Consider the following 21164-nt stretch of genomic DNA (forward strand, 5'->3'; position numbering starts at 1 on the left):
TGTCCATTCGGTTGTCCACTTCTTGGTACCCAGTGTACGCACCAAGCACTCTGCTAGGCACTGGGGCTACCTGGGCAAGTCACAGAGACATAGCCCCGCCTTCCTGGTGCTTCAGCCCAGTGGGAAAGTGAGGTGCCATGCTTCCTGCTTGCGGAGTGCAGGGCAGGGGGAGCTCACCTAGCTGGGAGGGGCGGGGAGCCCAAGGACAGCCCCGAGAAGCTGTCATTCCTGCAGGCTCAGGACATGAGAAGTTAGCCGGCTGAAGCTGTGAGGAAAGAGGGGGTGGCGGGGGCAAAGCTCCGAAGAGGCTGGAGCACAGGAGGAGGAGAGGGCCAACAGATCAGACAGGGGAGGCGCTGGGGTGAGATCACGGGGGGCTTATGGGTCACCTGAAGGATTTTGAGTTGATCCTATTTATCTAACAAACACATATATAGCACTGTTCAAAGCACCTTCCCAATATTAACTCACTGAATCCTCGTAACAACCTACGAGGTAGGTAGTATTATTGTCATCATCCCCATTTTACTAGTGGAGAAAGTCAGGCACCGTGCACTTAGCTAACCTACCAGGATCACCTACCTAGTGGGTACTGGGGCCAGGCCATCTGGCTTCTGAGTCCAGCCACTGTATTGAGCTGCAGTTAAATGAAGCTGAAGGGCTTTAAGCAGGAAAGTAAAGCAAAGGTGAGACTTGCGTTTTTTACAGGATCAGCCCTGCCTAAGGGGCCAGGAGGTTCATATAACCAGTCTCCCCAGCGCGGCCTGCGCTTGCTAAGCTGCCCGTCTGGCTGCGCTGGTTCTGAGGGGATGGGGTAAAGAGGCACACAAGGGTCCACCTCCGAACTACAGATGCTGAGACCCCCTCGGGGGGTCTGCATCCCGGCATTCTGTCCAGAGCCCCCTTCTCGGGGTTCAGCCCTGTCCAAAGCTGACTTCCGCACAGAGGGGAGCGGCTATGGCCTTCCTGCGCTTCCAGAGGCCTCCACTGGGGCGGCAGAAAGGCGGGTGTGCAGACCATCGTCCTCTCGGTGGCTCTCCCCTTCTACCACGATCCCTTTCTCCCTGTAGCCCTCTGACGCCTGACGTCTTCTGCAGCGGCCCTGGCCAACACTCACATCTCCCTGCTCTCCACTCCCATAGCACTTATTGTGAGAGCCACACAATCAGTCCTGTGTGCATTGTTCCCCGACTGTTTTGTGTTCATTCATCCATTCAACTGTCCTGAATTGTCTGCAGATGAGTCATAATGTGAGAGATGGCTGAAGATTTGTTGCTTTCTGTACCAAAACTTTAAAAAAAAATCCAAACACTCTGGATATATGTGCATATATATATGCACACATACACATGTAGTATATAACAGACTTCAGCGACAGCAACAAAAAAATGAGAACAGAAGGAACATTTTTTGTGATAATCGAGGCACCTTTCTACGTACCTAGCCCTGCCTGAGACGTACGGGTCGTGCGCCCTTCCACTAAAAGGGGCCAGTCTCTTGGGCTTTCTCATTCACTTCTTGTAGGTTTGTCGTCTCCACCTGTCAACTGATTGCCTTGCACAGACCTTCCACGTAGACTAGATCCCAGGTCAGGCCATGGGGACAGGCCCGGGCTGGCCCCAGAGCCCCCTGCACTTCCTCTCCTCTGAATCATCTGGTGAGAAGGTGGAGTGGATTTCAGAGGGACTCCCAGGAGAAATTCTACTCCCGTTTTCTGAAGAGTTACTTCTAAACCGCTGTGGCTGAGAAGTCAGGTTGCTGAGCATCTGAGAACAGAAAAGCCAGGGAGACGTTCCCGCCTCTCCCCTGAGCTGCAGGTTAGGTGCCCCACCTCCATGCTCTCCATCAGGCTCCTCGTAGGCACTGTGTCTTAATCATTTTTGGAATCCCCTAGGGCAGTGTCTGGCACATGGCAGACCCTTCAATATTTTGTTGAATGAACGAATAGGAAATTGAGCCGAGTCAGGGGTTGGGAGCTCCTTAGAGGGCCTCACACAGTCCTCCACGTGTGCGCATCAGTGCTGGACTTTAGGACGTTTTTCTGATGCTCAGAGACCTTCAGGGCCAACTTCAAGGTTCTTAGTGTGCTCGTCACAGCAGATGCAATTCCGTGTTAAGGGAATACCTGCGAAATATACAGCTCCGCTTTGTATGCTTTCCTCTGTGAATTTACTACGATTCTAGTGATTTTATATATGGTTGGATACAAAGTAAGCACCCAGTGCAAATAATTGCTGGTATTGGAAATGTCCCCCTTGATGGCCCAGATTCACTCTCAACACGAACCCTCACTGAATGTCTTCTATGAGTCAGAGTCACTAGGGACATGGAAAGCAGATGAAACTCTGCCCCCTGGAAGGTCACAGTCTAATGGGGGAGCTGGGAGAGGAGAGGAGAGACAGACATGTAATTAATAAAAGGGAACAGATAAAAGATGAGAAGGTACCCTCTCCCTGCAGAGACGCTGAGAGTAAAACAGAGACTTCCATATGAAAATAAAATCAGCAGCTGATTCACCAGCAGATATATACTTAGCCACCCATGAACCTTAGATAACTAAACATTGTTCCCAGACCAGCAGACACTGGAGTTTTCATCTTCCATTGCAGGTAGTGTAGAGTCTTGTTTATTGTTGTAGAAGAAGATTGAAATTAGACAGACTTGTTTTTGAATCTTAACTCCGTAGCTTACCAATTTAGACTGGTAATTTAACCTCCCTGGGCATCAGTTTATTCACCCGTACACCTTTGTTGAGAGGACAGTAAGGATACAGATCAAGGAAGAAAACCCTAACCCTCAGGAAGCTCACAGTCTGGCAAAGGAGAGAGGTGAAACATATGTCACGGACACACACTTAAAGCTAGTAAAAGATACCAGATTTTTTGTTGAATGACAATATTAGTCAAGATTCTCCAGAGAAACAGAAAAAGATATGTACATATAGGTATATATTATAAGATAATAATAAGATAGATATATAGAGAGATTTATTATAAGGAATTAGCAAGTCCAAAATTTGCAGGGTGGGCTTGCAGGGTGGGGATCTAGGAGAAACTACATTTCTGTTTGAGTCTGAAGGCTAGCTGTTATAGACCCAGGGAGCGTTGATGTTGCAGATGAAGTCCGAGGCCGTCTGCTGGAGAATTGTCTCTTGCTCCAGGGAGACAATTCTTCTTGTTCTATTCAGGCCTTCAACTGATTGGAGGTGGCCCACCCACATTATAGAGGGCAATCTGCTTACTCAAAGTCCACCAATTTGGGCTTCCCTGGTGGCGCAGTGGTTGAGAGTCCGCCTGCCGATGCAGGGGATGTGGGTTCGTGCCCCAGTCTGGGAATATCCCACGTGCTGCGGAGCGGCTGGGCCCGTGAGCCATGGCCGCTGAGCCTGTGCGTCCGGAGCCTGTGCTCCGCAACGAGAGAGGCCACAACGGTGAGAGGCCCGCGTACAGCAAAAACAAAAGAAAAAAAAAAAGTCCACCAATTTAACTGTTAATCTCTTCCCAGAACACTCTCACAGAAACATCTGGAATAATGTTTGATCACCAAGTTGACACGTAAAAGTAACCGTTGCACTGAACAAAGCGAAGAAATGTAATCTCATGCATGCAAAACCACATGCATACGTCCAAATGAAAAGCGCTATATCTAGAAGGAGGTCACCAAAATGCCAGCAGTGGTCCCCTTGCAGAGGCAGCCTCTCAGGTTCTTTTTTACTCTCCTTTTGTATATTTATGTATTGTTTCATTGTTTTAATATAATGTGCACTGTTACATTTTTATTCAACATTATCATCATCACCATTATCATTACAAAAGCAATCAAGCTTTTAAAAAAATACCCTACGGGGCTTCCCTGGTGGCATAGTGGTTGAGAATCCAGTTCGATCCCTGATCTGAGACGATCCCACATGCCACGGAGCAACTAAGCCCATGCACCACAACTACTGAGCCCTCCTGCTGCAACTACTGAAGCCTGCGCTCCTAGAGCCCATGCTCCGCAACAAGAGAAGCCACCACAATGAGAAGCCCATGCACCACAACGAAGACCCAATGCAGCAAAATAAATAAATAAAATAAATAAATTTATATATATAAAAAAATACCCTACTAGCATAGAGGAAATGCTGGAGAAATGTCAGAATGCTTAAGCCTTTCCCCAGAAGCCCGGTGGACCAAAAGCTGGTTCACAATGCCTGAAATTCTACCAGTGAACTTTTTTTTGTTATTGTTTTTGGCCAGGCCTCATGGCTTGTGGGATCTTAGTTCCCCCACCAGGGATTGAATCCGGGCCCACAGCAGTGAAAGCACTGAGTCCTAACCACTGGACTGCCAGGGAATTCCCCTACCAGTGAACTTTTATCCTTTCAATGTAAGAGCTTTCTTTCTCTTAAAATGCAAATCGTGGCAGAAGAAATATTGCTGGAAGACTTATCTGTTTTTTAATGATGAAATGATTTGATTAGATTTTTTTCCTGAGAACACACAGTGAGAGTTGGAAAACATTGTGTAGCCGACGGGTGTCCAGGAGGTGCCAGAAATGGGACACCCACGAGCACAGAGGGATGCCTCCAGATGGCAAGGATGAACCTCGCCAGCTGCAGGTCTGATGGGAGACTGAGTTCTACAGGCCTGACCCCGGCCCTAAGCCAGGAAATGTGTAGGAAGACCTTGCCTGACCAGACTCCTTTGATTTCCCCACCTGTCCTGGCTCTACCTGAGTCTCATTTAGCCCCTCCAGGTGGAGTGGAGAATGGGGGCAACTCTTCAACTACCCCTTCAACAGAAGTATTGATAATGATTATATGGAAATTTGCAGTGAAAAGTCCCACTCAAATGTTTGTTTGTCAATGAAATATCTGCCATATGGCAAGAGAGGAAGAAGTTCCTTTCCGATGACCCACTGCTCTTGGCAAATAAACCACTGAAACAATTTATCAGAGTAAACTCAACCAGAAGGACTCATTCATTCTGAAATATACACTGAATGTAGCCATTCTGCAGACCATTAACTCTGCTAATTACAACAGTGATTCAAGAGATAAACCTTCACTAACTTTTTTTTTTTTTTTTTTTTGCGGTATATGGGCCTCTCACTGCTGTGGCCTCTCCCGTTGCGGAGCACAGGCTCCAGACGCGCAGGCTCAGCGGCCATGGCTCATGGGCCCAGCCGCTCCACGGCATGTGGGATCTTCCCGGACCGGGGCACGAACCCGCGTCCCCTGCATCGGCAGGCGGACTCTCAAGCACTGCGCCACCAGGGAAGCCCTTCACTAACTTTTTATGAGGCTCTGAGGCTCCTTGCAGCTGACAGGCATCTCCTTCCCTCCCCCTGCACTCTACCACCAAGCAGAGGGAAAAAGGGGGGAAAAAACCCTAATATTTATTGAATATATGCCCAGCATTTTCCTATGGGATAGCTCCACGATCCCTTTGGGGTAGGGATTATTTTTACAGGTTAGGAAACTGAGGTTCAGAGAAGATCACGGTGTTCAAGGTCAAACTGCAAATAAATAGCAGAGCTGGGACTGAGGATCTCCTGGCTTCAAGCTCAGTGTGCTCCCTCCTGCTCTTCTCTGGAAGCTTCTTCTCACCAAGTAATTTAGAAAAAATAACAAGAACATCAAACAAATAAAGTAAGAACTCAGTGCTTTCTTTCTTAGCTGTCTGTTCCCTAGAGTTCTTCCCAGCACGTTGAATGTGGATGTTTAACACATTTCATATTTACTGGGATGAAACTCCTAGAGAACGGAGACTAGTGTGATCTTTCCTGGAGTCCCTACAGCATCAAGCAAAGGTGTGGCAGAGCCGTTATACGGATGGGCTTTGGCACCCAGACTGCGTGCATCGGTGTACATCGAGGCTCTGCCACTCACTAGCTGTTTCACTCTGTGCACAATCCAAGGACTGTGCCTCAATTTCCTTATCTGTGAAATGGAGAAGGTGATCAGAATAGTACCTACTTCATAGTGGCATTAAGCAGAATAAATGAGTTAATACTTGCAAGAGACTTAAAATGGTGTTTGACACACGTAATCACTTAGTAAGTGTTAGCTCTTTGTGTGTCCAGGGGCTTCAAGTCCCCAGAGCTTTTTTTAAAAGTCTTTAAAATAAATTTATTTATTTATTATTTATTTTTGGCTGTGTTGGGTCTTCGTTGCTGCATGCCAGCTTTCTCTAGTTGTGGCGAGCGGGGACTACTCTTCGTTGCATTGTGCAGCTTCTCATTGCTGTGGCTTCTCTTGCTGTGGAGCATGGGCTCTAGGCGCTTGGGCTTCAGTAGTTGTGGCACGTGGGCTCAGTAGTTGTGGCACTCGGGCTCAGTAGTTGTGGCTCGAAGGCTCTAGAGCTCAGGCTCAGTAGTTGTGGCGCATGGGCTTAGTTGTTCCACGGCATGTGGGATCGTCCCAGACCAAGGCTTGAACCCGTGTCCCCCGCATTGGCAGGCGGATTCTTAACCACTGCACCACCAGGGAAGTCCCAGTCCCCAGAGCTTTAATTTTCTCCAACTGAGTTCTTTCAGGTGCCGAGGACTTTAGATTTAACTAATCCCTCTGGTCCCTCATAAAATATAATTTCATAGTGTGCCATTGCTTCCGAGAAGTTTTTACCCATGATTCCAGATGTAACTATATGAGTTGGTGCTCCATAAATATCTGATGATTGGATGAAAGCAGAAGTTATAGAGACTGAGTTACAGGCAGCAGCAAAAACTTGCCCAAGGTCACCTGGGGAGATGGCAGTACAGCCCAGACTTTCTGACAAAGAATTAGTGTTCTTGCCCCTACCCTCCCTCCCTACCACAAAGGTTCTGTCCCCTGACCGTTCTGCTCAGGGGTCTCCATCCCCCACCCACCTGCACTGGTTTCTCCTCTTGCCTGAGCTGTCTCTAATTTCAGTAAGCTTGAAATTCACTGGTCATACAGAAAGCATTTTATCTGTCCTTGCACATGCAAATTCTTTCCATTGGGATTTCTTAGTGTCCAGCTCCACCCCAGCCCACACGGCCATAAACACTCATGTGTCTACAGCCTGGCCCCAGGGATTCCAGAAATAACAGCAGGGCCCTCCATTAGAACGCTGGAACATAGTAAGGCATTTCTGCATTAAGACACAAGCCCTTTCCAGCCCAGGCCTCTCCTGTCCGTCAAAGCACAAAGCAACCTTTACAAGTCAGGACAGGGAGGGGCAGCTGGGAGGGAGTGTAGATTTCTGGAAGGTCCGCACCTTCTCCTGCCGTCTCTCTGCTCTCAGATCTTCCATTCTAGAGAGTCTCCAGATCTGCTCCAGGCTCCACTTAGAATCTGAAATTCTTTCTTGGCTGTGTCATTCTTTGCCTTCAATGATCTATTCTCCCTTGGACATGCTGGAACTGGAATCATGGCAGTGTGAGCCCATATGGCACAAAGGCCACTTTCCAGACACCCAAGACAGCCACCTGATTTGGAGTCAGGCACTGGGGAAGTGCCAGGAAAGAAGGGAGTGGCTGGAGGGGAGTGCCCAGTTTAAGGAGAAAGGAAAAGGCTAGCAACGACCCTCAATAAAAGGCATGTAGGGCGATCATTCCCATTTCAGAAGGATGTTCACGAGTAGAAAGTCAGAAGTCAACATCTAGGGAGAGAAGTTTAGCTTTCCAAGTGTCCTCTCAAAAATAATATCAGAAGGGACTTACCTGGTGGCGCAGTGGTTAAGAATCCGCCTGTCAATGCAGGGGACACGGGTTGGAGCCCTGGTCTGGGAAGATCCCACATGCCACGAGGCAACTATGCCTGTGCACCACAATTACTGAGCCTGCGCTCTAGAGTCTGTGAGCCACAACTACTGAGTCCGTGTGCCACAACTACTGAAGCCCACGAGCCTAGAGCCCGTGCTCTGCCACAAGAGAAGCCACCGCAATGAGAAGCCCGCACACCGCAATGAAGAATAGCCCCTGCTCTCTGCAACTAGAGAAAGCCCGCGCACAGCAACGAAGACCCAACGCAGCCAAAAATAAATAAATAAATTTATTTAAAAAATATATATACCAGAAGATTAAAAAAGCGTGTACGCATAAGACGACAATGATGTAAAAAATACGTATTTAGATGCATGACCTAGAAAGGCTAGAAAGAAATATAAAATCAGTTGCTTTTTCGGGGGTCGGGGGAAGGATTAAATGGGTGTTTTTCTCCAAATTATCCTTAAGGTCATTTCCCATTTTAAAGAAACTCATAATATCTGGCATTGCCAGAGACACCTGCCTGGACTTTTTTGGGTATTTTCCAAGGGAATTTCAGGTTTTAGGTGCCCGTCCGAAACCGAATTTATCTTGTAAAACGCATGCTTATGCCACTTTCTCCAGGAACTAATTCCTCTTTAATGGGGATGGGATTATTTCTAATTCGCGGTCCCCATCGCAACGTCATTAAAGGCTGAGTTCAGTGTATTGAGCTCCAAACCTTTGTCACGAATAGGAAGGTGGAGGAAAGGCAGGCGCTTGTGCAACAAAACAGCCGATGGTGTCACCCTCCCAGGCCGGACCTCACCAGGGCCGACGAGAGACGCAGCTGCATTAGCCCACAGGATGCAATGCACCATCAGCAACGGTGCTGCAGCAGGAGACCCGGCCACCGCAGGGGAGGTCATGGGAGCCTCCTGCTCCCGTGCCGCGCCCACGAGTACCGGGGGTGGCGGGGAGGTTGAGGGGAGTTGGTAACAGCATCGCCATGGCAACAGTGACGTCCTTGTACCCTGGATCTAATTGGAGGAAACCCCGTGGCCGAAGCCGCAGCCTGCCGGCCAACCGAACTTGCCCAAGCCGACCCACCCTCCTAGCCTCCGCTTCCTCTCCTGCCTCGCCCCCTTCGCCCCCTTCCGCGCGCTCAGTCCTCATTGGCCAGAGGCAGGGAGGAAGGCGGGACTCTCGGGGACAGCTCAGCGCGCCATTGGGCGGGGGGAGCGAGGGCCGCCGCGCTGCGGCCCGCCTCCCGGCTCGGAGGTAGGCTGAGACGGGAGGGTCCTCGGCTAAAGCCAAAGGCGGATCAAAGTGGTGGGACTCGCGCCGCGGCCGCCGAGACGTGAAGGTGAGCGCTAGGGTCGCCCCCGGCCCTCCTCGGGTCGGGCCGGGCCCGAGAGTCCGGCGGGAGGCCAGCCCCGGGGAGCGGCTGGCCTCGACGCCGCTCTCCTCAGGGACGGCTCCGGCGGGAAGGAAGGTGCGGGCCAACGGCCGCTTCCATCTTGGGCCGGGCGGGCGCGGGAGCGGCCCTTCCTCCTCCTCCCCTTCCTCCTCCTCCTCCTCCCCCCGCCGCGGGCCGCTTCGGCTGGCGCCCCCGGGCCTCCCGGGCACCCCGCGGGGAGGATGGGCGGGGGAGGGAAATTCAACGGGGCCGCGCGTGCGGACACAGACAAAGGGGGCGGCGGGCGGGCGGGCGGGCTGCCGGGGCGGCGGGCGCATTGTCTGACGGCGCCGCCCCCGCCTTCTGCCCGCGACCCCGCCCCGCCCGCAGGCCCTCCGCACTCCTCCTCGGCATCCGGGTCGGTGCTCGCCCTCGCTGTCCTGTCCCCGGCCCCATGGAGAAGACGGAGCTGATCCAGAAGGCCAAGCTGGCCGAGCAGGCCGAGCGCTACGACGACATGGCCACCTGCATGAAGGCCGTGACGGAGCAGGGCGCCGAGCTGTCCAACGAGGAGCGCAACCTGCTCTCGGTGGCCTACAAGAACGTGGTCGGGGGCCGCAGGTCCGCCTGGAGGGTCATCTCGAGCATCGAGCAGAAGACCGACACCTCCGACAAGAAGCTGCAGCTGATTAAGGACTATCGGGAGAAAGTGGAGTCCGAACTGCGGTCCATCTGCACCACGGTCCTGGTGAGTCCGCGACCGTCCGGGCGGCGGGCGCCGAGGCGCCTTTGTGTGAGGCTCTCCGTGGGGAGTTCCCCGGGAACGGGCACGAAGTGGGGGCCGGGGCCTGCCTGACGCCCTGCCGACGCGTAGGGGGCTTGAGGAGGTCAGCCTTGGCTTCCGTAACGCGTTATTTCAGTTCTTGAGATGAAGAAGCTGCTTTTTCTTTTTTTTTTTTTTTTTTTTCCGGTGGTAAGTATGTCTTTCCTAGGTGCTGCGTTGCTCCTCCACCAGATAAGTTTAAACGTGAGAGTCGTTTTGTAGAAGGCTGACACTCGTTTTGCAGCGTCCTGAGGCGATCTGGGAACCCTTTAAACGTATTGAATCCGTTCGTAGGCTTCAGGCTTCCGTTGAAAGAAGGGGCGGGCGCCTTTTCCATAAAGATCACGTATGTAAGTCGGTTTTCCTCCCACATCCAGCAATGGAAATTTACTTCGAAAATCTGAATAGGTACCTCGTTTTTCAAGTAAGAGTATCTGTTGAGCTTTTCCTTGTTAAAAGCGGGGAAGGGGGAGAGTTTGGTAAATGTGAAAAAGGCACAGCTACATCAAAGGAATAAAATGTCCGGGGAAATTTCGGTGCTTGATACCATTTCTTCGCTGTTACATAGCTACACGTGAACCCCGAGGTGTTGAAATGGATTCAGATCTGGTGTGGAGTAAGCGAGGAAAGCTTTCCAGGTTTTGAGCTGCCGGTCTTAGCTAGGGTGGCTTTGGGTGGAGTAGGGTGACCGCTGTATTCACGCTTATTGGTGAGAGAGAGCATTTTTAGCTTCGTCATTGTATGGATCTTTTGATCAGTAAGATAAGTTTTTAAAATGTCAATACCAGCATTATATCCTGAGGTATTTTAAAGTGTTTTAATACTGCAAAGAGTCATTTCTACTCATAAAATATGAAATAGCCGCTGCGGTTGCCTCTTTTAAGTGCCACTTTTCCAAGGGGCCTACTGATTTTTGATGTGTTTGTTCCATGTTGTGTTTTAGGTGGGCTTTGAAAGACAAACATGCTAGATTGGTGATTTTTCAAGAGGGAATAGAGGGGGAAATGCCTCTTGCTCTCCCAACCTTTGCTTCCTTGCCCTTGAGATTCGTGGGGCAGGAAAGTTTTTTCCTTTCACCTATTTTTCCAGTGTAAATAACAAGTGACCTGAACGGAATCATGGCTGATGGAGATAACTGGTAAAGGGGCGAAGGAAGCAGTGCAGAGCATGTTTTAGAGGTGGAGAAAACTTCGAGATTATTTGCTTTATGTAGGCGAGATTTTATGTTCATCCATGTCTTAGGTTCCACTGCCTGCCTAGCATAGAGGAGACACTTAGGCTTTTGGAACTGAATTGCTTGTATTCAAAAAATTTGCCAGCTTGAAAGTGATGGTAGACTTCAGTGGCATATGGTAATGGTTATTGACAACATCCACTCTGTCATCGAGGAAGACTGTAAGAACTCCATATGTTAACGAGAAGCTTTTTTTTCTATGCATGTTTTACTTTGGGACACTCTCACAGCATATTTCAATCTCTTTGTTCTGTTATTGTTTTGCAGTGTTACTTACCCTGCAGCAACTCAGAATTACCACAGAATTTTTCCTGTTCTCTAGCGAGTTAGCTGGGAATATTTGTTTTATTTTGTGGCTCCTATAAATTTTGGTTTCTCTAATGGCATAAGTAGAGGAGACTTTGCTTAGCTGATAAGTGACTTGAAATAGAAACCAAATAGATCATTTCAGTAGGAGAGAACCCCTGAAATTAGGACAGGTTTTGTTTGTTTGTTTGTTCTGTTTTCTTCATATATACTAAGTGAAATAGAAGAGTCGATTCATCAGACACCAAGGAATAAATAAAATATTTCTATTAGTGAAATGGCTTAAAAGACTAATTGTGACTTAACGGCCAACCTCCGAAAAAAGTCCTGAGGAAAGCCCATTGTCAAGTTGGCCGCTGTATTTGAGAGCTTAGCATGTGCAAGGCACTGTGCTAAAGCAGCATGGGGAAGAGCAATGCTGAAAACGGTAGATTTTGTCCTCCAGTAATTTATAATAAGGAGTGCATATGAGAAATCCCCAAATGTAAATAATATATAATTCCCGTAAGATGGTTATGCATAAAATGCTATGTAGTTTAAAGGAGACAGGAACCTCAGGAAAAGCTTTACAAAGAGGGGCTTTTGGAATGAGCATTGAGGGAGGGGGACCCAGGGGGGGTGTCAATATTCCAAGCAGAAGAAGTATACAGGATGGGCCTTATTCATGGAAGAAGGTTTCTGTACGAGGATCAGAATGTGTGCAGAGCTGGTGCAGGAGAAAAGCCTGTGAGAGAAGATAGGAACCATATAAGAGAATGTCAGAGGGAATTTTTCTCATCTGCCTGACAGTGGGAAGACTGAAGATTTTCGAATGAGATGCAGGTGGCAGTATCCAGAATTCATGCTTGGGTGCTAATTTCCGGCTTGTACTCTGAACTGATGGATAAGGAAGCAATAGACAAGTGAACAAGAACGTGGGACTTGGCACATTAGTGACGTAATCAGGAGTCTAGCAAATAATGGGGGAAGAAGAATGAAATCTAAAGTTGCTGAACATGAGCCAAAATTAGGTGTCCTCTCTGTTTTTCCCCCCTTTGGTGAACAAGAAGGAGAATTTAGTGTGCAGGAAGGGGATGACACTGACTTGTTATAGAAGGCTAATAAGAGAGTAACGTGGAGGGCTAGGCAAAATTTTGGTTGTGAATAGCAGAGATTCTCAGCTTCATCTTTCTATTTCATAGAGTAGGTTCAGGGTGGAATTATTTGGACTGTTTACTCGAAATGAACATGGCAGACAACTCTCAACCCTGTTGATAATCACTGTACTGAGAGAGGTTATTGAATTGCGGAGGCAGTAAAAAACGTTGAAATCCAAATATGTAATCTAAAGAGCAAAAGGAATTAACAAGACCCAAACAGCCAAGACCAGACTCTTCGTAGAATCTAAGAGAAGTTAAAGAGGAAGATATTACCAAGTTATCTCTGTCTCTCAGTGTCATTTGTGAAACCAGAGGTTGGGCTAAAATTTCTAAGTCTGTTCCAGTTCTGATACTTGGGGACTATAGACTTATATGGTCCCAGTCATTCCACCTGTGCTCTGACTTCCAACTCTAAAATGACTAGTTTTTTATAGTCCAGGTTGAAGAAGAACATGTCCTTAATCATTTAAGAAATGTTGAAAAACTAACGACTTCAGTGAAATGTCTTTAGGAAGAGGGAATGCAGAAGTCATTGGTGATCCTAAGTAAGCAGTGTTGAAAATAGCAAAGTTTAAGTGAAAAAGGTTAATACTGTAAGTTGTATGACAACCGGGCAGTGGTTAAAAACTTGAACAAGGTGTTTAAGAGTCATTAAGAACTGGGGTGTGAGGTAAGGGTAATTGAAGAAATCAGAGGGGTCCACAAAGCCCTTCTGGGACCTGAGAACAAATATCATGTACAAAGTTCATGACCTTGGAGTAAGAACAGGACACTTAGAGAATGTAGTTACAAGATAACCTCTGTCTCAGGCAACCCCATGTTATCCTTCTGTGTTAATGGTCTTTTTATTAGACTGTTTTCAGTAGGTTGCTTTAGTATAAGGTATAAATGGTTTCAGGAGTTAAGGTCTATGTTGTGATTTTTTTTTTTAAGTAAGAATCATTTAAAATATATAGAAACTGAAATTTGTCTCTGGTGTGTAAAAGCCCTGTAATCTTAATTCCATAATGTGCTTGAATTTAGTTGTGTTCTGAATTAATCTCTTAATGAAAATATGTCTAGTGCTAGTTGTTATTTTGAAGTAAGACCAATATGTTGTTCTTGATAGTTAATGAGTCTTAATGTAATCTTTTTGACGTGATGGAAAAAGTATGGGCTCTGGAATCAAGACTGACTGTTTTTGGGTCATTGCTCCATAACCTTATAATTTTGTGACTACAGGCAAGTTTCTCTCAGCCTCTGTTTCTTTATCTATAAACTGCTGATGATGGTTCTTGCCTTTATAGGCTTGTAGTTAAAATAATAGGTAATAACGGACATTTAATGGGCATTTACTATTATATACTAAGTACTGTTTTAAGCACTTGATATACTCACTCTGTTCCCATTAGTTAGGTTGATAGTATTATTTATGTTTTAAAGTTGAGAAAACGGGGGCATAAGGAAGTTAAGTAACCTGGTCAGTATCACAGAACTAGTGAGTGGTAGAGCAAGGATTTGAACCCAGGTAGTGTGACTCCAGATGAAAGTGTATGAAACACATTTGGCCCTAAATAACATAGTAGCTGACTAAAGATCACAGTGTTTTGGGGAATTTGTACAGTTTAATAAATGTTTGTAAGTTCAGAGGGAGGGAGGATAGATCTGCGGTGGACAAAACTCACTTAGTCTATAATTTTGAAGCCCTCCTTATATGCAGGATATTGCAGTAAAATTTTTAAACTTGACTTTTGGATTTTTTGCATTTAGAGTGTAAGCTCCTTGAAGCTAAGAGTTGTTTCTGAAGAGTGAAATGGAATGGAATATTGTACATACAGGCATAGAAGTATAAGGTTTGATCAGTGGTTCTCAGCCAGGGTGAATTTACCTGCCAGGGGACATTTGGAACGTTCTGGAGATAGTTTTTGCTTGTCAAGGCTGGGGTGGGAGTGGGGAGGTGCTACTGATACACTGTGAGTAGAAACCTAAATGCTGCTAAGCATCACATAACGCATAGGAAAATCCCCCACCACAAAGAATTACCCAGCCCAAATGTCAGTAATGACTGAGGTTGAGAAACTCTGGGTTAGGTTATAAATAAAACAAGCAGTATTAAGTTGTATTGAATTGTATCACACCTGTCCTTTAGATTCTTATTAATATATTGGCATCTTGTCAGAACCCTTTGTCTAGACTTCAGCTATTTTTTTTTTCTTTGACACTCTTGTGTGTATGCTATTTAACTCTGCAGTTCACCTTTCTGGCACTTACTCACTTACTCAGTGGGCTCTGCATTTTCAAAGTTCCACCTCAGGGTTTACCTCCAAGGCCCTGAGCTTTTTTCTTTTAAAAAAAACTTGGGGGGCTTCCCTGGTGGCGCAGTGGTTGGGAGTCTGCCTGCCGATGCAGGGCACACGGGTTCGTGCCCCGGTCCGGGAAGATCCCACATGCCACGGAGCGGCTGGGCCCGTGAGCCATGGCCGCTGAGCCTGCGCGTCCGGAGCCTGTGCTCCGCAACGGGAGAAGCCACAACAGTGAGAGGCCCGTGTACCGCAAAAAAAAAAAAAAAAAAATTGGCACAGAGAAAAACGATCCAACTGAAATTATAGTGAAATCTGTTTAGGAAGAGGCAGTTAAAATTGATGAACAGGGCTTCCCTGGTGGCGCAGTGGTTGAGAGTCCGCCTGCCGATGCAGGGGACACGGGTTCGTGCCCCGGTCCGGGAAGATCCCACATGCCGCGGAGCGGCTGGGCCCGTGAGCCATGGCCGCTGAGCCTGCGCATCCGGAGCCTGTGCTCCACAACGGGAGAGGCCACAACAGTGAGAGGCCCGCGTAACGCAAAAAAAATTGATGAACAGCAAATATTCCCCTCTCCTTCATAACTGCCATTAATAGTTTGGCATATGTGGTTCCAGACTTTCAAGCCTGTACTGTGTGTTTATTTGGATGTTGCATAATTATACTTATGCCCCACTGAACATTTAGGTTGTAAACAAATTTTTCTCTTTTATAAACAACACTGGGAAGGACATCCTTGTTGCGTGCTTTATGCTAGGATTTACTTAGGTTAAGTTTTGGGAAATGAAATTTCCAATCAGAAGATAACACATTTTTTTTTCCCCAGATAGCCCTCTGAAAAGATTTTATGTGTTTATACTGTCATCAGCTGTTGTTGAGAAAGGCCATTTCCCCTTACCCTCTCCAGCACAAACAGTTGTTTGAGGTTAACAAAAATCTAGTGACTGGAAGGGTTGAAATTTTACCTCCTTGTTCCGTTTTGGGTGTAATGAGGACTACCTTTGTTCTCATAAAGGGCTGGTTACCAGACTTTTTTTTTTTTTTTTTTTTTTTTTTTTGAGTCTCATATACAGTTCCACTTATAAAATGATGCCATAGCATGGGATTAGTTAATTCAGGGTGCTTGACAGTTGGGAAATCTGCTTGATCATATTGATGTTTATTTATTCCTTTTTGATATTTATCAATACCAATTTTTGTATTTAGCACTAGTTCTTTCAGAGTAACAACGGAAAATATCTTTGTACCATTGACTTTCTAGGTATCAAGGAGGGATGTTAGAGAGGATCATTTGAAAAGATGAGAAAAGAATAAAAACTATAGTTCATCCATTTCTACTTTAATTAAACTCTTAATCCATGGGTAAATCAACAATGAAGGTTCCTGAAATACTTCATGATAAATAATTCGACCAGATTCGAAAACATTGTTTGCATATTGAAGTGTTTAAAGACAAAATGATGCTAATACCTAGAACTTCAAAATAATGGGTGAGGGTTATAGATGAAACAGGTGTGTCTGTGAATTAATACAGTTGCAACTGGCTTTAATGGGAATTCATTATACTACTCTCTCTTCTCTTGTATATGTTTGCAGTTTTCCATAATTAAAGGGTTTTCACCCCTAGAAATTTTCCACTCTTACGTACTTACACAAGAGGAAAGACCTGTACAAGAATGACCATAGCAGCTTTGTTCTAAGAGCAGAAACCTGAAAACAATCCATTAGTAGGAAAAAGGGTAAAGTGAGGCATATTCATACAGTGGGGTACTATTCAGCTGTAAAAAGGAATGGACTACTGACGCATACTATAATGTAGATGAATTTCAAATACACGCTAAGTGTAAGAAGCTTTGCACAAAATAGTACATAATGTCATTCTATTTATATGAAATTCTAGAACAAGCAGAAGTAAGTAGTCTGTGGGTGAAAAATCAGAAGAGTGGTGACCTCTGGGGATGGAGGCAGGGACTGACTGAAAGGGGCAGGAGAGAACTTTCTGTGGTGATTGTAATGTTCTTTGTGTTGATATGGATTTGCGTTACACATGTATATGCATTTGTGGAAACTCAGCAAATATGCGCTTAACATTTGTTCATTTCATTGTATGTAAATTTTTGCTTCAAAACAAAATAAACTCTAGTTAGTGATATTCGTGTACTGATGTCTCAGTTTACACTAGAACTAGTAGAAATGGATGGATGTTTGGTAAAAGGTTAATGGTAGGATCTGGGTGGTGGGTATATGGGTGCTCACTGTAATTGTTGGTTGCTGTATATTAGGGGTATAATATTCTACACGCTATGGTTGAATGCCTTTAATACCTATAGCAAAAAAAAAAAATACTGAAACCCATGTCTTGTTGACCTCAAGATATGAGAACATGTCTCCTATCCACCTAGGAGATGGCCCTGATGGACTTGGCAACATAGCTTTTGTTTGCATTTGGAGGTGGATGCTAACTAGATTAATGGGGGTAAAGAATGCAGTGGAAGACTTACAGAACTGACCGGCCTCTGGGGCAGTGGTTCTCAAGCTTCTCGGTCTTAGGATCCCCTTGCACATACTTGAAAATACTGTGGAACCTAAAAGGTTTTGGTTGTGTAGATTATATCTGTAGATATTTACATTATTAGAAATTTAAACTGAGGATTTTATAATCCATTTTAGAATAATAAGTCCATTAGAAATTAACATTACTTGTGTTTTTTTTCAATTGTAGTAAAATATACATGATGTAAAATTTACCACTTTAAGCATGCACGTCTATGGCATTAAGTAGATTCACACTGTTGTGCGATTGTCACCACCTTTCCAGATATTTTTCTTCTTCCCTAACTGAAACTCTGTACCCAGCAAACACTAACTCCCCATTCTCCCATCTCAGCAACCACCGTTTTGCTTTCTGTCTCTGAAATTGACAACTCTGGATACTTCGTGTAAGTATAATAACTTTTTTTTTTTTTTTTTTGCGGTACGCGGGCCTCTCACCGCCGTGGCCTCTCCCGTTGCGGAGCACAGGCTCCGGACGCTCAGGCTCAGCGGCCATGGCTCACGGGCCCAGCCGCTCCGCGGCATGTGGGATCTTCCCGGACCAGGGCACGAACCCGCGTCCCCTGCATCGGCAGGCGGACCCTCAACCACTGCGCCACCAGGGAAGCCCTAACATTTTTTTAATAAAAAAATTGAATGAGAAAAGTGGCATTGCTTTATAATCTGTTGTAGTATCACGTCTCTTTTAGCTCTTGGAAAACTCCACTCATGAGAGAATGGCAGTGAAAAAGCAAATAGTACCTTAATACGTATTATGAAAATGGTTTGAGTTTGTGCCCTTCCCCATCCAGAAAGTTGGGGGGAGGGGTAGAAGTTCTGTGAACACATTTAGAAAATTGCTGCTCTGGGGGCATTCTGTGTGATTGAGCAGTTTCTGAGTAGTGGTCATCATGTGGTGATGATTAAATTTGTAAAACCTTCCCCTCCCTTCCCATTGCCCAGTCCCTTTACCCCCCAAATTATTCTAGGAATATAGTTTTGGAGACCAGAAAAATCACAGACTTGATAATAAAGAAAAGTTTATTTTAGATATTGGGTAAGAAAGAGTCTCTGTTCATTCCTGAAAAACTAACTTGAGAACTAGTATGTTGGAATGGCTTCTGCTTCCTTATGTTGAGAATGGTAAAGTAAGGTTAATATGATGTCTCACTCCCCAGTACCCAACCCAAAGGCAGAGGTGGCATGAATGAAATATGTAGATAATGGGCTTTTGGATCTGGTTGCATTTAGGCTTGAAAGTTAGCTCTTGAAGATAGGAAGTCAGGTTAGTTGTTAGCCATCATTGGTTGAAGCATTTCAGTGAAACTCGTCTTTCACGAAGATCTTGACTATCCATTTACATTTTTTCTATCCAGCTGAACAGTATTCCATGATTTCTTTGTCAGCTGGGCCTTTTGCTCTGGATGGATTTGGCGTGGGGTGGTGCTGAATACATGTTGTAAAATATTCTCAGTTTACTGACTGCCTTTGACCATTCTTGTGTATGTTTGCTGCAGGCGTTACTTAGAGAAATGGAGAAACAGTGGTGCAGGTGGTGAGACCATGACTATAAGGACTTCTGTAAATTTAATCTAAATGCTTATTCTTTTGTAAAAAATTTATTTTATTATTATTATTATTTTTTAAATTTAGTTTTGGCTGCGCTGTGTCTTTGTTGCTGCACGCGGGCTTTCTCGTTGCGGTGAGCGGGAGCTACTCTTTGTTGCGGTGTGCGGGCTTCTCATTGCGGTGGCTTCTCTTGTTGCGGAGCACGGGCTCCAGAGCGCAGGCTCAGTAGTTGTGGCGCAAGGGCTTAGCTGCTGCGCGGCATGTGGGATCTTCCAGACCAGGGCTCGAACCCGTGTCCCCTGCATTGGCAGGCGGATTCTTAACCACTGCACCACCAGGGAAGCCCTAAATGCTTTATTCTTAAAGGACAGCCTTAGATTGCTCTTTGTAAGTGCCAAGGTGACTGTGGGAGATAAGTGGGAAAGTACGTGAAACTACTTTAAAACCATAATGATACTAAATCAGACTTTCTGCTGTTACTCATCTAGAGTATTTAGTACTCCCATTTTCCTTCTTATTTTGCTCATTCTGCCAGACATGACTTGAACACAGCTCAGAAAGGTTTTGCTCTTTTAAAACTATAGTATTAGATAAATGTAACTAAACATATATCAATACATATTAAGTGTTCTAATCTTTCAGCCTGGTACTATTTCCAAGTATTTGGCAGTATACTTCTAGACCTTCAGTGGTTGTGTTGCTCTCTCAGGATTCTGCTGAACTAGTAAAGAGGTTAGAAAGATTATAGTAAGGGTTTACGCATCCTTTAATCAGAGAATACTCTAGATTATTTGGGGACTGATTGCAGAGACCAGGTATTTGATTCTTAAGGATGTCAGAAACTTAAAAAAGAGTTTGGAAGGATTGACTATCCCGTTAATATAGTTGTGCTATATGTAAGTTAATTTTTATGTAATTTAGCTTTTAATATATTTGAAAAAAATTATGCAGTATTTAAACATCGAGGGACTGACATTTGAAATGGGGAATGGTATATATTGAGGTGACTTTATGTTCCTGGACAAATTGAGATGGGAGTCTTTATCAAACTACCAATGGTCCCCTGGAAATTTTTATTTCCTCCTGACCTTTCCCACATCTACCAAGATACTTGGAGTAGAAAAAAACCTGAGAACCATATAATTAGAGAAGGGATCAAGAGAGTAGCAACTTCAAAAGATTAGGGGGCTTCCCTGGTGGCGCAGTGGTTGAGAGTCCGCCTGCCGATGCAGGGGACACGGGTTCGTGCCCCGGTCCGGGAAGATCCCACATGCCGCGGAGCGGCTGGGCCCGTGAGCCATGGACGCTGAGCCTGCGCGTCCGGAGCCTGTGCTCCGCAACGGGAGAGGCTACAACAGTGAGAGGCCCGCGTGCCGCAAAACAAAACAAAACAAAACAAAAGATTAGGGAAGGAGGTAGGGGAGAGTGCATTGGCCAGGCTCAATGACAAAATTTGTTAATTTTGATGAAATATGACTTATTTTTTTTTCTTAGGCTGCTTGTGCTTTTGTTGTAATATTTAGGAAACCATTACCTAATCCAAGGTTGTAAAGATTTATACCTGTGCTCTTATCTAAGACTTCTACCATTTTAGGTCTTACATTCAGACTTTCGGTCCATTTGGAGTTAATTTTTGCATGTGGTGTGAAGTGGGGCCCAACCGTCATTCTTTTCATGTGGCTACTCAAGTTGTCCCAGCACCATTTGTTGAAATATTCATGTATGCTTGATCTGAAATTCTCAACTTATGGGGAAAATAACAAGTGGCTTGGCATAAAAGCTCACTTAAGGAAAACTTGTGATTGCTCCATTCTTCATGCTCTAGCCAAATTGTTCACCCAAAGCCCTGCATATTTTGTTTCTGTCCCTCTGCTCACTGCTTTTCTTGGTTGGAAGCCCTTCCTTCTCCCATTTCTATATGTTGAAATCACACCTATCCTACCAGATATAATTTAGGTGCCACTACACTTGTTATTATAGTCAGTTACAAATTACAGCCTATTAATACTTTCAGATCTGTTTCCTTCTACCCTCCTATGTGCAGTTATGGCTGGATGAGACATGTGTTCACCTGCAAGGAAGCTGAGCCATACTGATTTACTTAGTTACACAGCCAGTTAGCTGTGACCTCAAATTCAACTCTTCTAGAATAGTGTTCTTTCTGTTCCCTCTGCCTTTCATAGTAAAGCCT

At 45.6% G+C, this 21164-nt stretch overlaps 1 protein-coding gene across 1 annotated transcript in view; it reads left to right on the plus strand.

Moving 5' to 3' along the window:
* The first annotated feature begins 8949 nt into the window (after nt 1-8949).
* Nucleotides 8950-21164, plus strand: part of YWHAQ (tyrosine 3-monooxygenase/tryptophan 5-monooxygenase activation protein theta) — a 33369-nt gene continuing 21154 nt past the window's right edge. The window contains exons 1-2 of the mRNA XM_081253670.1: nt 8950-9058; nt 9482-9839. Coding sequence (XP_081109796.1) covers nt 9546-9839 — 294 coding nt within the window. The 5' untranslated portion in view covers nt 8950-9058; nt 9482-9545. The remainder of the gene's footprint in view (nt 9059-9481; nt 9840-21164) is intronic.

This window comes from Mesoplodon bidens (assembly GCF_964165515.1).
Source record: "Mesoplodon bidens genome assembly, chromosome: 14".
NCBI lineage: Eukaryota > Metazoa > Chordata > Mammalia > Artiodactyla > Ziphiidae > Mesoplodon > Mesoplodon bidens.